We start from the raw sequence: 17,125 nt of genomic DNA on the forward strand, positions 1-17,125 counted from the left end.
TGCACATGAACATATAAATACCTATGCAAAAATTACTGGAAGATAGAATAAACTGACAAGTTTATTTCACTCTAAAATATTGAAATCCATGCATATGTAGGGTCTTTAAAAAGTTTAAGGAAAATGTGTATTATGAGAAAAATGGTTTGGGGATTGGGCATATTTTTTAAGACCTTGCTTGGGATGCCAGTATTCCATTTGGAGTGCTTGAATTTGAGTACCAGCTCCATTTCTTTTGTTTCCCCCAAAGACTTATTTATTTATTTGAAAGTCATAGTTACAGAGAGAGAAGAAAGCGATCTTCTACCTGCCGTTCACTCCCCAGATGGTCTCAGTGGCCAGAGCTGGGTCAGGCCAACACCAGAAGCTAGGAGCTTCATCCAGGACTCCTACGTGGGTGGCAGGGGCGCAAACACTTGGGCCATCTTCTGCCGCTTTTCCCATGCCATTAGTGGGGAACTGGATCAGTAGTAGAGTAGCTGAAACTTGAACCAGCAGCCAAATAGGATGCTGGCATTGCAGGCAGCAGCTTTACCTACTAAACCACAACATCTGCCATCAGCTCCACTTCTGATTCCAGATTCTTGATAATTCACACCTTAGGAGGCAGCAGGTTATGGCACATGCACTTGGGTCCCTGTCACCCACATGAGAGAGCTACCTGTATTCGAGTCTCAGATTCCTGGCCTCCGTCTGGTCCAGGCCCAGATATTTTAGGCATTTGTGCAGTGAACTAATAGAGTTTCTCTTTCTCTCTGTCTCTTTCTCTCTTTTTCTCTCAACTTCCAAATTAAAATTAAATAAAATTTTAAAAAAACACTGCATGGATTTCAACAGTTTTGCACCAAAATAAACACATCCTTTAATTCTGTTTTCCATGAACTTTAAGTTCCCATATATATATTGGGAGAGAGTGGGGAGAGAGGGGGCCAGCAAAATAATTACAAATGGCTGAGCTGGGCCTTTGCTCTGGTGTGGGAAGCACAGCTCATTTTCTTCATTTGCTTTATCACCTCTTTCTGATCTCAGTGCTCGGGCACAGCTTTTCTAAGAACTTCCTAAATCACAGATGTCATTTCAGTCCCATCTTTGTCAGAGTAAATGGGGAAAACCCCAGGTTGAATTTTTAATTAGACTCAAATCAGAGCTTTTTCCTAGTGTCAGGAGGTACTAATCGGGTCAAGGGCATGAGTAACTTCAAGGCCCAGGTGAAGCCAAGAGATGGCCAGGACTGCCAGCACCATGTACCAGGTTCTTCTTGGCTGTGTTAGGATATTCTCTGATCCTAGCATAACAGGTGAGGTCTCTAAGGGATATCTTCAGCCACATTTGTCACCCAAAGGGTATAGTCCTGGGGTAGCTGCATTTAATATTCTGATATCTACATAACTTTCATGATGTTTTCCTGAAGCCCCATCCTATAAATCCATAGATTCCAGGGTTGTTTACCAAAAGCCATCAAAAAAGGTCAGGTCTAATCTGCTAAAAGACTCTCCTAATTGCATGAGCCAGGAGATCTGGCATTTGCACATTTACAAGATCGAATCTGATATCATTCATCAAGGAGGAGGTGGGAGTCCAGGCCTGCTGGAAAGCATTTCCTTCCTATGGACTCATCAGCTTAGTCTGCTTTGTTATGTCTTTGCTTATGTCTGTCATTAATTCAACCACATTTTCGATAAGCCTAGTTCATTAAAATGTAGTTGGGTAAGTGCAAGAACCCAAGTGAATTAAATGTAGCAAGTTAATTGTTTTGATGCTCAATAATTGATCCTAAAAATGACCTGTTGATACCATCAAGTAAAATATTTATAGATATTTAATGAATATTTGCAATTATAATTTTTTGAGTTATTTAAATACAAGATCATAAAGAATGTAATCCCCGTCCTTTGTATTACAAAGCATCACAAAATTACTTTCCACCAAATGCTGAAGACAGTAGAGTGAACTCATTTTTACTCAGGAGTCTTTAAATACATTGTCTTAGCATTCAATGATTGACTTTGCCTCATACTATCTTTATATTGGCTATTTAAGTGTTGTGCCTTATTTTCATTTCATCTACTGAATAAATTATCCTCCCCAGGGTTTGTGAGACAGTCATTAGACTAAGACAAAGTATGGGATGTTGGTATGTACAACACACATGTTGTTCCCAGTGTCTCAAAAGGGAGGCCATGGAGTCCCTGAGATCTAAGGTAATTGTGGCCCAGCTGCTACCCTAGTCATCATCATGTCTACCTCCTGTCTGCGGAGAGACAGCCCCACACAGACCTGAGCCTCTGTGCCTGTGTCCTGTCTCTCCAGGGAGGACGAGCATGCCCTCATCCAGCAGTACTGCCAGACACTCGGAGGCGAGTCCCCAGTGAGCCAGCCGCAGAGCCCAGCCCAGATCCTGAAGTCGGTGGAAAGGGAAGAGCGTGGTGAACTGGAGCGGATCATCGCTGACCTGGAGGAAGAGCAAAGGTGTGTGAACATGGGAGTAGACGCTGTGTCATCCTTTCTGTCCTGCAAAGCTCAGCGTGGCCCCTACCCTCCTCTTTTCAGAAGCATGGTTCAAGAAGTCACAGCAGGGTTTAAGAGGACTTTAGAAGCCAGACTGGAGGCTACGAAGACAGCACTGGGGCTTGGGGGGTGATGTCTGTAGAGCATTCTCCTATGGCTACAGCTTTCTTCAAGCTCCCATCTTACGTTAATATATGTTTTAACCTAAGAGGAAAGAGTCACACAAGCTAGATTTGGAGCTCACAGACAATTGTGAAGAGAAGACAGTGTCCGTGTTAGTAATTTGTCCTTTCCTTTTCTGCATTAGAAATCTCCAGGTGGAATATGAGCAGCTGAAGGGGCAGCACCTGAGGAGGGGGCTCCCTGTCGGTTCCCCTCCAGACTCCATTGTATCTCCTCATCACACATCTGAAGACTCAGAACTGATAGCAGAGGCAAAACTCCTCAGGCAGCACAAAGGGCGGCTGGAGGCCAGGATGCAGATTCTAGAAGACCACAATAAACAGCTGGAGTCTCAGCTCCACCGCCTGCGACAGCTGCTGGAACAGGTAGGCTGTGCAGAGGCCCGCGTCACACCTCTGCATGGCAGCTGAACTCCTCTCTGGGTGGGGATCCTGGTGTCAGAAGTGGAGAGGCCCACCTTCATTTTCTCACTTCTATTGTTCATTTAGACTTAGAAATCCCTTTTCATGAATAAATGTTAAATTCTCACTGGCAAAAAAAAAAAAATGTGCTTGCCCAATTTATAATGGAATTTCCATCTTCTTTCGCACTGGAACCTATCTCAACTCTGAGTAGTCAGAGAGGATCTTATGACATGCATCTACCTAAATTGCATCTGTGGGGACTAGGGGACAGCAAGTGACCTTAAATCTGCATACTAAATCTTCTAGTGAGCCAAGAACACTGACTGCAAGAATTATTGTTTTCTATTTTCAAGAAATTGAGTAACAGATGGTTATTAATTTACTACTGTTATTTCCTAACAGTGGACCATATTTTATGGCAATTGCTTGCAAACGTTCTTGGGGATAAGAAATAAAATTTATATTAGGATGAATACATACATATATGATGCATGCAGAATAATATGTGCTTTGTAGAGAAATGCCATCTCTTTTTTTGTGCTTTTTTTTTTCTCATCCTACCTGTCACCTGCCTGCCTGCTTGTCCTTTCTTCCTCCCTTCCTCCCTCCCTCCCTCTCTCCCTCCCTCCTTCCCTTCCTTTCCTCTTTCTTTCTTTCCTTTCTCCCTTCCTTCTTTCCTTCTTCTTTTTCTCTTGTTTTTCTTTCTTAATGCTGGTCAGGACATACTAAATTGATTTTGTAAGTCACTGTTTATAGGTAACAGCTTGCAGTTTTGAAAAAGATTATTCTTTGGTTTGTCTAAAAAGCATCAGACACAGTTTCTTTCTGCTGCCTGCAGTCTTGTTAGAGACCATAACAAGATAGCATCATATGTAACAAGTCTGTGTACGAAGACATATATAAAGACAGAACACAGTGTAGAGAATTAAGTTCTTTATTACACATAGCCTTAAAGAATAGGAGTCAAGCCATAGAACTAGTAAGGAAGAAGACTGTGCAGCAGGTGCCTATCATATGGAATCCCATCAAAGAGGCCAGGAACTCCTCTCTGGCAGAATCCATAGCAACACTCATGTCATTGCTAGCTTTTGTGGTTAGCCTAAGCAGTGCAGGGGCCTTAGGCAATATAATAGGAATGCCTTTCTCAAGAAATGATTTATAGAATCTAAGCAGAATCAAGTTTCTCTCCACTGATTTTTTCAAATTTTAGAGAACCTTTTCACACTTGGCATCAGCATCTCTTTAGCTTGCTAGAATCTTTCAAAACAGCATCATTTTTGCTATATAGTTGGGCAATAGATCTCTCCTTGTAGTTTACACGTATACTTTTCTCTATGTCTATCACTTTCAGAATTTGTGTGAGACTGTTTAGTGTTAACAAATTAGTGTATATGTAGAATAATTGCAGAAGGAAACTGTGCTCAAAACTTTAATTTACCCTCATTTGTTGATGTTTCTAGGAGAGCTAAAGGCTCTCCTGCTCAGCCTTACTTCCCCCTATTCCCTCCATTCTATTAGAGTTGCCTAATGGCTCATGTGCCTTCAGAATTGCACTGCAATGCTTTTAGAGATAGCTAATATCTAAATGGATTTCTATATCCCATACTACTGAGCTCTTATCTCTTCTTAACGATTTAGCGTGAATGCCAGAAGTAGATGGAAAATTTAACTCTGATAGTAAAAACTGGCAAAACTGCCAGACTTCAACTAATATAGATTTAATGGAAAAATCTGCATCAAAGAATTCTAACTTTTGCATTTCCTGTAGTATGGATCACATTTTCCAATTTGATCATACACTGTTGTTAACATAGCCATTGACATTTCAAAGATTTATGTGAAAGAGCATTTATAAAGTGTTTGCTAAGTGTCAGACAGTTCTAATTGCTTTGGGAATACTAATTCATCACCCCTCTGACAACACCCAGTGACACAGGCACATATCATCATCCCTGTCATATAAAGAATCTGAAGCAGTGAAGGTTATAGAATTTGCCCAGAATTACAGTTTCTATGTAGCAGAGTTAGAATTTGAATTCAACCAAATGAATCCAAAATCATACTTTTAATCATTCTCTGATACTGCATTTCAATATGTACTAAGTTTTTAAATGGAAAGATTTTACTATTTTAGAAGCCCAGTGCTAATTGAATGATATGTATTTCTATGTCTGCTTGGTTGACATAAAAATAACAAAAATTGAGGAGTGCAAATGACTTGGATAAGTAAATTGTGCCTAGGAAAGTCTTCAATGTGCCCCAATGGGTAGAGGAGGACCACTGATCATCAGATGAAATACTAGTGGCCCAAGAAACTGATGTTCAAATGCATTTGAAAATATCTGAGGACAAGGGGCTCTACATGATTTACTTACCCATGTTGAGGGAGGGGAAGAAGCTGCTCCTTATGAGTTATTTGAATCCTTTCTCTGCTTTAACCTCTGAATGTGTTTTCAGCCTGAATCCGATTCCCGGATCAATGGTGTCTCCCCCTGGGCTTCGCCTCAACATTCTGCACTGAGCTATGCTCTGGACCCGGACCCTGGCCCACAATTCCCCCAAGCAGGTGGGTGTCCCTAGAACATAGCTAAACTGTCCAGGATTCTTTGTGCTTTACCACTTATTCCTTCCTCATTTTAAATATCATTCTTATGCATGGGTTCCTTGGAGCATAAGAGTTTTTTATTTTAATTGGTATCCAATGAATGTAGATCCATTTTAACATTATCAAAAAAGCAAGCATTTTAGAAAAATAAGCTATTAATTGCTTACTTATGTAACCTGTTGGACTGTACTGAATTTTGGTAGAAAAAGAAAAACCTGCTGTTTCCTTTTGGGATGAGCAAGAAATATATTTTTATTTTATTTGAGGGTGAATCTGTTTAAGGACATTTTCTGTCTAACATTTCACATTCATAAGTAGTAGGGGGCTTCAAAAAGTTCATGGAAATGCATTTTACAAAACAGTTACACACGAATTCAAAATTTTCTTGCACCAAAATAAACTTGATTCCATTTTCCATGAACATTTTATTAAAAGATTTATTTATTTATTTATTTGAAAGGCAGAGTGACAGAAAGGGAGAGACCTAGAATGAGAAATTGTCAAAATTGGGTGCACTTACCAAATATCCACAAAAGGTGGGATTGGGCCAAGCCAAATCCAAGATCTAGGAACTCCATCCGGGTTTCTGACATGACTGGCAGGGACCCAAGTACTTGAGCCATCATCTACTGCCTCCCAAGTGCATTAGGAGGGAACTGGATCAGAAACAGAGGATCTGGAACTTGAACAGGCACTCCAATATGGGAGGCAGGCATTCCAAGCAGTGTGTTAACTTCCTATACTACAATACCAGCCACTTTCCATGAAGTTTTTGAAGTACCCTCTTATACAGAACATAATAACAAGGAATATTATAGCCAGCGTAGTTTGTCCAGGCCTGGAAACTCACGGGGCTACTTTTCTTCATTCTAGACCCTCTAGACATTGCCCCAGCCATCCCATCTGAGTCTCACCTAGTCTGTTGTTAGTCACCATGGGAACCGGTGGCTGGTGCTAGGAAGAGCTCTAAAGCAGGTGTTCAGGAGTGACATTTTATTATCAATGACAATTTTACAGAGATCCACATACTATTGCCAAAGTAATTTGTTTGTGGCATATGTTTTGGTGTAGTAATCAAAAGATGAAATATTAGTATTATTTTGATTATAAGTTAGAGAATTGTTTTGATTATTGATTATAGAATAGAGAGCATAGCAGAGTAGAAATTATAACATCATTTCACCTTTCTGACAAGATATGCTAGCCTATTCTAAAGTCTCCAAAACCAAAGAAAGGGAGAAAGAAATGAATAGATTATTTTCCCCATGAAGAAAAAACAGCTGCAGTGCAAAATAATGAGCTTTCCACCAATACATTGAATTAATATCACTGCATTATTTATTTTTCAGTCATATTTTCCCCTTGAGCATTAAGTCTTTCTACTCAAACTTCTAGTACATTTCAATTTTATAAAATGATGGTATCATCACTAAAAGTGTCCTTTTCAATTAAGACTTGTTTCCCACTGATCTTGGGTGACTAGTAGTCGTATTTGCTCCTGAAGTTGGGTTTCCGTGGAAGGCTGGGCATTAATTTCAGGGGTCTCTTGTCATTTCCATGTGCTGTCACAGCAGCAGAGGACCTGCTGGCTCCCCCGCATGAAACCAGCACGGACCTCACGGAGGTCATGGAGCAAATCAACAGTACATTTCCACCTTGCTGCCGTGAGTATGAAAGGTCCCAGCCCCACGAGGCTTTCGCTGCCCCTTCTCTGTTTCTGTATGTGGCCCTTTGTCTTCATTGGTCGGATAACAAATACCAATATTAGAAACAGCACTGGGTATTATTTGAAAATAAGGCAAACATTATATATATTCAAAGAAAAAATGAAGCTGAGCTTAGATACCATGGCAGCGCTGGGGTACAATAACAATGCAATCTTGCCCTTTGAGAGTTTCAATAGGACTTATGAATGATAAAATGAAGTCAAATGAAGATAATAAATCTTATTTTAGAGGAAATTATTCTCTTCAATGCAAACTATTGTAAGAATATATGCGTAACTTCAAAGAAGAGCTTTTAGTGGTGTGCCAAAAAGGCATGAAGATAGTCCTCCTAATGTAGTCCCCCTGTTTTCTTCATTGTTCTCTGATGTCCTCAGAGTCTGTTACAGAAGGGGATTCTTTTCCGATTTTTCTTTGCTTTTTTTCCTGCTGGTTTCTTTTCTCATGGAATAGTATAGCCCTTATGTGAATCCAAGCAATTTAAGGCATCACAGGTTATGACCCTCTGCATTTGCCAGAAAATAACCAAATAAAAACAATTCAAACCCCAGGGAAAATTATATAATGATTCTAATGTATTAATCTTTTCCAAATGGTTTGTCTAGGCTTCTTGCCACCTTGAAATTTTGCTCAGCTTTCATTTAAAACACTTTTGCTGTTTCAGATAGAAAATTGTGTAGACTACTTAATGCTGCAATTATATTTTAAGCAGTCTTTTGAAGAATATGAAGATATTACTTATCATATCTTAAGCTTACTGTAAAACTAGCCAGTCACAAAACTAAGATTTTTATGGAAAACATAGACTGTCATTTTACCACTTGCTATCATCTCCTAAAAAATATCATCCTAAATGAAAAAAAAAATTACTAAGTCTCAGGAAGGTAGACAAAGAAGATCTAAAGACTTTATCTTTTAAATTTTCTTCATTTTTACCACTCTGTTGTTTAAAAATGCCATCATTAGCAGGCTGTGAAAAAAACTGTTTAAATATACTTTCCAGAGCACATGTTTTGCCTGGTGATTAAGACACCAGTTGGGATGCCCATATCCCATATCAGACTGCCTGAGTTCAAGTCCCACCTATGCTCCCAATTCTAGCTCCTGCTGATGCACACCCTGGGAGCCAACAGGTAATGGCCTAAGTAGATGGACCCCTGCCATCCATGTGGGGTGCAAATGCTGTTATAGCCATCTGGGGAGTAAACAGGTACATAATTTTTTTGGAAAAAATTAAATTTAAAAATATAGAATTTATTATCCTTTCGATTTTCAGGAGTGTGTTCCCAAGGCTATTTTAGTTTCTATAACCATATAAATATTATCTATTTATATTTATGTGTCACTTCTAAGATTTTTATTTGTAACTGTTCTCTTTTGCTCCTCAAAGTTTGCTAAATCACTTTTACTGTATGTCAGTTCCCACATTCATCTGTCAAAAACTATTTGTGTTTGCATGGCTCTATAGAACTCACAAAAACTTATTTCAGTTTCAATGGTTTAGATTGCTGATTTCAGGCTTTAGGCTGTTGCTTATTTTCTAAGCTCATAATAGATGAACTATAGACTAGTATTTTCTTTTTAAAGATTTATTTTACTTTTGACAGGAGGAGTTGCAGAAAAAGAAAGTGAGAGACAGAGTGAGAAATTGTTAAATGACCACAGTGTTCAGGGCTAGGCCACGCCAAAGCTGGGAGCCTGGAACTAATCCTGGGTCTCCCATGTGGACAGTAAAGGGCCAAGCACTTGGACCATATCCTGCTGCTTTCCTGGACACATTAGCGGGGAGCTGGATCAGAAGTGGAGCATCCAGGTCTTGAACCAGCAGTCATGGGATTCTGGCATTGCATGCAGTCGTTTAACCCACTGAGCTGCAATGCTGGCCCCAGATTAGTCTTTTATATTATAATTCAAGTTTGAATTTTTTTAGAGATTCTTGTTCTGAGTTGTATTTAGTTAATTAAACCTCAACAGATTCTTTATAAGCCTGTGTTTCAGAACTAAATTTTCAATGAAATTACTTTTTAGTTCAAGTTACACCTAATTTAGTTAATAATTAGTAAATAATTTCTGTAAATTAAAGCATGTTTAAAAGTTTTTATTTCAGCGCCACAGTGGACAGTTTCAATTTTAAAAGTCACTTGGCAGTGAGAGCCAGGGTATGCCTTGCAATGAATATGAAATGTACTCGTTTCATTCTAAAAATTTTCTGCTGGGTTAGGCATTTGCCCAGGTGAAGACCCCAGTTAAGGTGCCCATGTCACACTCCAGAGTGCCGGGTTCCACGCTGCCTCTAGCCTTGGACTCCTGCTTCTGCTAACACAAACACTGAGAAGCCGCAGTGATGACTCCAGGGATCAGGTTTCTGTCAACCACAGGGCAGAAAACCCCAATTACTTTCTGGCTCCTGGTTTCATTGTGGGCATTTAGGGAATGAACCAGCTCTTTCTCTCTGTGCTCTGAATTGCAAATTTTTTTAAAATGTATGTTAAAAATTCATGGTTTTCATAAGCTTTATGTTTAAGAGTTGTCACTCAAATTTTTCTTAAGATACATTCTGCTATCTAGATTTTGTAAAAAGTTAATCTATGCCATGTTTTAAAATATAATTTAAAATAAACAATCATACTTGTAGAGCAGTAATGAACCGTAAGGGGTAAATATGTTCATCTCCTTTTATGGCCTCCCTCTAAAGGCACGTATAAAATTTCTGTTTATTGGTAATCTCATTAGCTGTTCATGAATGCTGGATCCTGAGAAGAGTGTGTGGCTCTGAGAGTTCACAGAAAGGAACTGGTGGTGTGGAGCAGCAGGTAAAGCTGCTGCCTGTGACACTGGCATCCCATATGGAAGTGCAGTTCCAGTCCCTCCTCCTCTGCTTCCCATCCAGCTTTCTGCTACTGTGTCTAAGAAGGCAGTGGATGATGGCCCGAGCACTTGTGTCCCTGCCAACCAGGTGGGAGACCCAGATGGAGTTCCAGGCTTCTGTCTGGAGGCTGAGCCAGGCCTGGATGTTGCAGCTATTTGGGAAGTGAATCAGTAGATGGAAGATCACCTTCTCTTCTCTCTCTCTTTCTTTCTGCTACTTTCTTTTTTTTTCTTTTTTTTTTTTTTTTTTTTTTGGACAGGCAGAGTGGACAGTGAGAGAGAGAGACAGAGAGAAAGGTCTTCCTTTGCCATTGGTTCACCCTCCAATGGCCGCTGCGGCTGGCGCACTGCGGCAGGCGCACCGCGCTGATCCGAAGGCAGGAGCCAGGCGCTTCTCCTGGTCTCCCATGGGGTGCAGGGCCCAAGCACTTGGGCCATCCTCCACTGCACTCCCTGGCCACAGCAGAGAGCTGGCCTGGAAGAGGGGCAACCGGGACAGAATCCGGTGCCCCGACCGGGACTAGAACCCGGGGTGCCGGCGCCGCAAGGCGGAGGATTAGCCTAGTGAGCCGCGGCACCGGCTTCTGCCACTTTCAAATAAATATATATCTTTTTAAAACTTCATGGAAAAATGTAATTAAACATAGTGTATTTTTATACAAAAAATTTTGAAATCCATGCATAGTTTTTTCATAATAAACATTCTCCATTAACTTCTTAATTTGCCCTTGTATATAAGCATAAACTTTAACATGTAAGCAATTCAGTGAATAGTGTAGGTGGATGAATGGGTGGATACAATAGGTGGATGGGCAGATGATAAGATGATAGGCACTGCCATTATCAGAGAATAACTATGAAAAGTGTTGTCAGATCATTGAGTTACATGAAAGGACTAGAATGTATACAGAAACTTTCTAAAGATTCCTTCTTATAAGAGGACCACATCACAGAGACACTGGTGGTTCCTCCTCTCCTGCATCATCCCAGGGTTTGGAGGGTAGTTTGTGGAGGCCTCAGGGAGAAGCTGGCTCCACATTCTCCCAGTCTGAAGTTCTCACATTTACAAATACTTATACTATTTATAGTTTTCTATAAATGCATATTCTTAATCATGTGTTATTTTGAAGAATTCAAATTACATCCTCTAAGAAATGACAAATGCTGTATTTTAGGATCTTTTGAAATTAAGGATTTCAAAAAAAATTTTTTGTCTTCTGTAAGTTCTTTTAGTTTGAGTTCAGTTTGTTCTTGGTATCTATAATCATATTTTGTTTTGATAGTAGAAAATTTGCCAATACAAGGAGAGCTTTTCAGAAAAATAAAGCAAGGCTTAATTGATTTATATGTTAAGTTGATATGTATCTAAAAATTTTGGCCAAAGTCATATGTCTTTCCCAAATTGATACAGAATAGAAATCAACATATGATATAGACTTGGCATCCAAAGCATTGTTTAACAGTAAATGGTTAGTTGTTCATATTTCCCCACATAGTACCAGAAAGTCATTTGGGATTCACTTGCTCACTTTTAAGTAGCTCAACTAGCAAATATTTTTATCAGTGTTCACAATCCCCAAAGCTTACTGACCACCTTCAGAGGTTTTATCTAAACAGATCAGATTGGCATCCTCCCAGTTCCAAACCAATCCCATGAGCTTAAAATCACTTGTCAATAACATACAAGATGAATTGATCTGCATGTTAATCTTGACTTTTGATCTTTTGTAGATTAAACATTAGCATCACCATGAATGAATTCCTACTCCTGGCCATTTTGGACTTGAAATGAAACTAAAATTCATAAACCTTAATTGCATGAATTGCCTACTTTAGCATGACATTTTAAAACCACATCTACATATTTTGCCTGTAATTCTTTAGAATTCCTCTGACTTAAATTATCCCAATTGGAGCTGCTAGCATCCTTGAATTATGGCCTTTTAAGTTATTTTTCAAATTATTTATATTGAATTTCACAGCAGAGAGGCAGGCATTTTCAGCTCTTCCTGGCAAAGAGTTAGTGAGGGGAATTTAATTGTGCTGCCTATTAGCCAGTGTACCTAAAATTTCCACTTTTTTTTTTTTTTGGACAGGCAGAGTTAGACAGTGAGAGAGAGAGAGACAGAGAGAAAGGTCTTCCTTTTCTGTTGGTTTACCCTCCAATGGCCACCGTGGCTGGCGCGCTGCACCGATCCAAAGCCAGGAGCCAGGTGCTTCCTCCTGGTCTCACATGTAGGGGTGCAGGGCCCAAGCACTTGGGCCATCCTCCACTGTCCTCCCGGGCCACAGCAGAGAGCTGGACTGGAAGAGGAGCAACCAGGACAGAATCTGGCGCCCCAACCGGGACTAGAACCTGGTGTGGTGGTGCCACAGGCAGAGGATTAGCCAAGTGAGCCGCGGTGCTGACCTCCACTGACTATTATAACCATTCTTTTCTAATGTAAAGTATTTCAAAACTTTTTCATTTATGTCCTTCAAAGAAATGGAGTCCTGGTAGTAAGCCAAGTAATATTTGCTCATGGAACAACAAATGGTGTTAAAATTATTTTTTGACCTGTAGGCCTGTTTCCACTGTGAATTGCCTTATTTATTAAACTTGAGCAACATTCATCAAAACTCAAAACCTGATAATGTGAAATGATTTCCTTTTAAATTTTATCTGTTCAGTTTATTCAGGGGAGTCCACATAGCTTTTCATTTGATAAAAAACTATAGACTTTGAAAGTATTCGTTTGGAGAACATATGATATTTGTCCCTTTGGGACTGGCTTATTTCACTCAGCATGATGTTTTCCAGATTTCTCCATTTTGTTAAAAATGACTGGATTTCACTTTTTTTTGTTTTTTTTTTTACCATTGTGTAGTATTCCATAGAGTACATACCCCATAATTTTTTTTATCCAGTCTGCTAACAATATTTGATAGAATTTAAAAGGAGAGATTGATCCAACATGGCAAGCAGGACACACAGCAGACTCACAGAATGGCAAATGCCCTAAACAGCACTCTGGCCTCAGAATCGGTCCTTAAGGTATTCGGTTCTGGCTAAAAAGACCATGAGAGCATTTCAGGCATGGAAAGCCAAGACACTGTGGCAAAAAATGACCTACATGAAAGATCTCTGTAAGGGAGATCCTTGTGGAAAGAAGGGGCCATCAAAGAAGGAGATAACTTTCTCTGAAGGGAAGAGAAGACTTGATTATGGCCTTGTCTAAATAATGTCAGAGTTTGTGGACTCAAGAGGCTTCCATAGCCTTGACAGTTCATGACAAGAGCCTTGGGTGATCACTGACGTCATAAGTAAGAGTGTCAATTGTTAAATCAACAACAGGAGTCACTGTGCACTTGCTCCACATGTAGGACCTTTGTCCTTAATGTGTTGTACTATGAGAATTAATGGTAAAAGTAGTCTTCAAACAGTACTTTATGTATCTGTGTTGGTGCAAACTGTTGAAATCTTTACTTAGTATAGAGTTGATCTTCTGTATATAAACATAATTAAAAATGAATCTTAATGAAGAATGGGATGGGAGAGGGAGTAGGAGATGGGATGGTTTGGGGGTGGGAGGGTGGGTATTTGGGGAATAACCACTATAATTCAAAAGATGTACTTATGAAAGTTATATTTACTAAATAAAAGCTTCTGTAAAATGAAAGTGTTTAGAGAAAAATGGATCACACTTCTGTCTAGGGTTTGGCTGTTGGTTATATTTGTCACTGAAAAGAGAATGATAATTATCTCTTTTAGACAGTGTGTAAACCTAGCATGTGCTTAATTCAGCTCAGCTCTCTATTGGGTGTAGTCACATACCAGTAGAGGTCCACTCATTTCTGCTGATACAATTCACAGGCTTCTTTTAGTCTGACCTTCCTCCAGATGCCGGGGCCCACACTCTCTCTCCAAGCATTACAGAAAGGCTGCCCTTCACACCTGCTCTTTTTCACTCCAAAACTACTAGCACCACATGTGAGGTCCTTGATCTTTTTGTACCCCTCAGCATAAAAAATGAGAGCCGGAAGGAGTGCAACATGCCAGGCAGTTAGGGGTGATTCTGGTTTGACCAAGCACTGAGAGTTGTAGCTCCTCCCCCTCTTCCTGTGTTAAGTATCAAATTATTATGCAGTGAAAGAGGCAGAGGTATGAAAAAAAATGACGATTATGTTGCTGCCATGGGAACTGACCAGTTGAGGCCAGCATTGTGGGTGCAGAGAGATTTCACCAGAGCATTCTGGGAGAGTGAGCAGAGTCGATTTATTGAACATGCTGCAAGGGAGCGGCAGGCAGGCAGGACAGGCCGTCTGACTGCTGCTACAACACGGACTGTCATCCAAAGGGTTTACTTGTAAGTGCAGCTAAAGTATAGTTAGGGTGAGTTTTCTTGTGGTCCAGTATGTTTTCCCAGTTAGGTAATTTGCCTTTCTGGGTAACTGGGGAGTTTACACCATCATTAGTTAGGGATTTTTCCCAGTCTACCCAGTGCCCTGGAACGAACTTCTACATTTGTGGATGCTCTCACAAAGCCTACAGATCTGCATCACTGTCATGGGCTCTGGGACAAGGAAGAAATTGAGCTATCTGAGGGCACATGAAAATTAACTAGCATTGCAAAGCCTCTGATGCCTTTAACTAGGCCCATCCATGGTGCTGTTATTAGTCCACTGTCCAAAAGGCTGTTGAGTATTGTGTCAGCCTTGTCCTTAATACAAACACTTGGCTAAAACATGTTCCAGGCCTTTCTGGGTGAGGGCCAAGGGTGCTAGAAACCAAAACTTCATATCTCTAATGATGCTTTGGGCAGAATTTGTGCTATTTGGCAAAATATATAGAACTTGCTCTATTCTGTATCTATTCTGATACATAAAACAAATACATGGCACGATTTAAATAGGAAATTTTGAGATCTTTTGCAAAACTAAGTGTTGATTGAATGCTTTAGTGTACAATTACTTGTGAGAATCACCAAATGGTTAACATTTTGGATGGAATTTCTTAAAGCATGTAGGTTATAATAAACTAGGAAAACTAACCCTTTTTAGGGCATTTTACCAGAAAAAAAGTTTCCTATTTTCCTATTAGCATCTATTTAACAGCTGAGCTATTATTCTGCTCAGAATGGTAAATTCCCCACATTTGCATGCCTGAAAGTTGGAACTAAGGAAGCACCAATACTGCCTTCAATTGATTTGTTTTGTTTTCTTTTTCAGCAAATGTCCCCAGCAGGCCACAGGTAAGAGTTAATAGACTGACGGGTTCAATTGTTCCTGAACACAACCTACAGGAAGCAGATTAGCTACCATTGATTTCAGCCTTCCTACTTCATTATCCATGTAAATAAGCAAACTTGTTTGACATTTAAATGTTAGTTGATTCTGTATTTAATTTGACAGTCTGGGGAGGGGGGAGCTCAAGCCAAGTTATCCAGATACTAAAAATATCATGTGTTTGATCCTCTGAGTTCTATCAGCTTTTTATTGACATCTTAAGTACTATATAATGTCACTTTGGATAGAGAGCACAAACCACTGTTGTCCCAAATATCTACTTATGGTAGCTGTTGCATAACACTGGCTTAAAAAGAAAGTGGTACCACAAGTTGGTGCTGTGACATTGAGAGATTTACAATTCTTCATTTAAAAGTTTTCTGGGAACTCTTGGCAGATGTCCGCCTTTCACTATTTTGCTTATCAGGTACTCTTGTAATTATGTGCCACAGGATCATGGTAGATCTTCAGACTGTACCTTCTTTTTGGAGCTTGTTTGTTAATAATTTTAAGGCAAATTTCTGACTGTCCTATTGGCAAAGACAGGCTGGGACCTCTGCAGAAGTATGGAGCATTTTCTTGTAGCTTATTAAAAACTAGGAGAAAGGGTAAGATGAGAAAACTCTGATAATCTGGGGGCGGGGGGGGGGGGCGGTGGTGAGGCTGTAAGAGATGGAGGTTAGGAAGGGGAGACTTCTTGTAACTTCTTAAGTCCTTTGCAGCTCAAGTGCCCAGAATTGAAAGCATATGTAATCATAGAGAGCTTCTCATACTTTTCTTTTAGATTTTTAAGAAATTGAGTTTTAAAGAAACCAAATTGTTCCTGATTATACAGCAACTTAGTGAAGGAACAAACATCTGATGACCCCTTTCCTGTTTCCTTCCTTCCTTCTCTTCTTTTTACCATTTTTCCCTCTTCTCTGCATTTTTCATACCTTGGGTCAAATGAAAATCCATGAAAAGTATGCTTTTATCTGGATGATTTTGCTAAAATTTACAGTGGAGTCTTAAGTTTTTAGAATTCTACCACCTAAAATGAGAGTTATTTTATTCTAATATAGGACATAGACCTAATTCTCCAGAAAAATAGAGTACATATAAATAATTCAGAAATCCTTGTAGCCTTTATTTTCAACATGAATTGGCACCAAAACTTTACTTACCAACATTTGTAGGTAACGACCTGTTCCTTTTCCAGATAGAATTAATCTCCCTTTCTCCCCTCCCTTTTTCCTCTCCTCCCCATTACTCAAATACATTGAATTCACTGAGGTTGGCACTTTTCTTATGTTAAAATCAGATGAGACTGCTCTGTTGAGATAGCTCCTACACCTGCTTTACTAAGAGAACTCCACCTCAGTACCTTGGCACAACACATGCCTGGAACCCAGTGGGCATACCTTCAGTGTTTATTGAATTTTTGTTGCCTGACACATGGCCATAAAAGATGCAACAATGAAACCATGTTTCTGAAGAATCCATTTATGAATAGTAACAGAGAGAAGAATCTAGGCAATAGTCAAAAGAGTTTGCTGTTTTTGGCTTACCTGGGAGCAGGAAGGGCTCAT

The 17,125-nt window shown here is 39.7% G+C and overlaps 1 protein-coding gene across 5 annotated transcripts in view; it reads left to right on the forward strand.

The window, feature by feature from the left end:
• Nucleotides 1–17,125, forward strand: part of UTRN (utrophin) — a 591,543-nt gene that overhangs the window by 571,725 nt on the left and 2,693 nt on the right. For 3 of the 5 annotated variants that reach the window (XM_062186876.1, XM_062186880.1, XM_062186877.1), the window contains exons 70-74: nt 2,311–2,469; nt 2,816–3,056; nt 5,553–5,661; nt 7,272–7,364; nt 15,501–15,523. In XM_062186876.1, the coding sequence (XP_062042860.1) occupies nt 2,311–2,469; nt 2,816–3,056; nt 5,553–5,661; nt 7,272–7,364; nt 15,501–15,523 (625 nt within the window). The remainder of the gene's footprint in view (nt 1–2,310; nt 2,470–2,815; nt 3,057–5,552; nt 5,662–7,271; nt 7,365–15,500; nt 15,524–17,125) is intronic. The other 2 variants (XM_062186879.1, XM_062186881.1) reach the window with 2 other exon arrangements.

This window comes from Lepus europaeus, chromosome 3, assembly GCF_033115175.1.
Source record: "Lepus europaeus isolate LE1 chromosome 3, mLepTim1.pri, whole genome shotgun sequence".
Taxonomy (NCBI): Eukaryota; Metazoa; Chordata; class Mammalia; order Lagomorpha; family Leporidae; genus Lepus; species Lepus europaeus.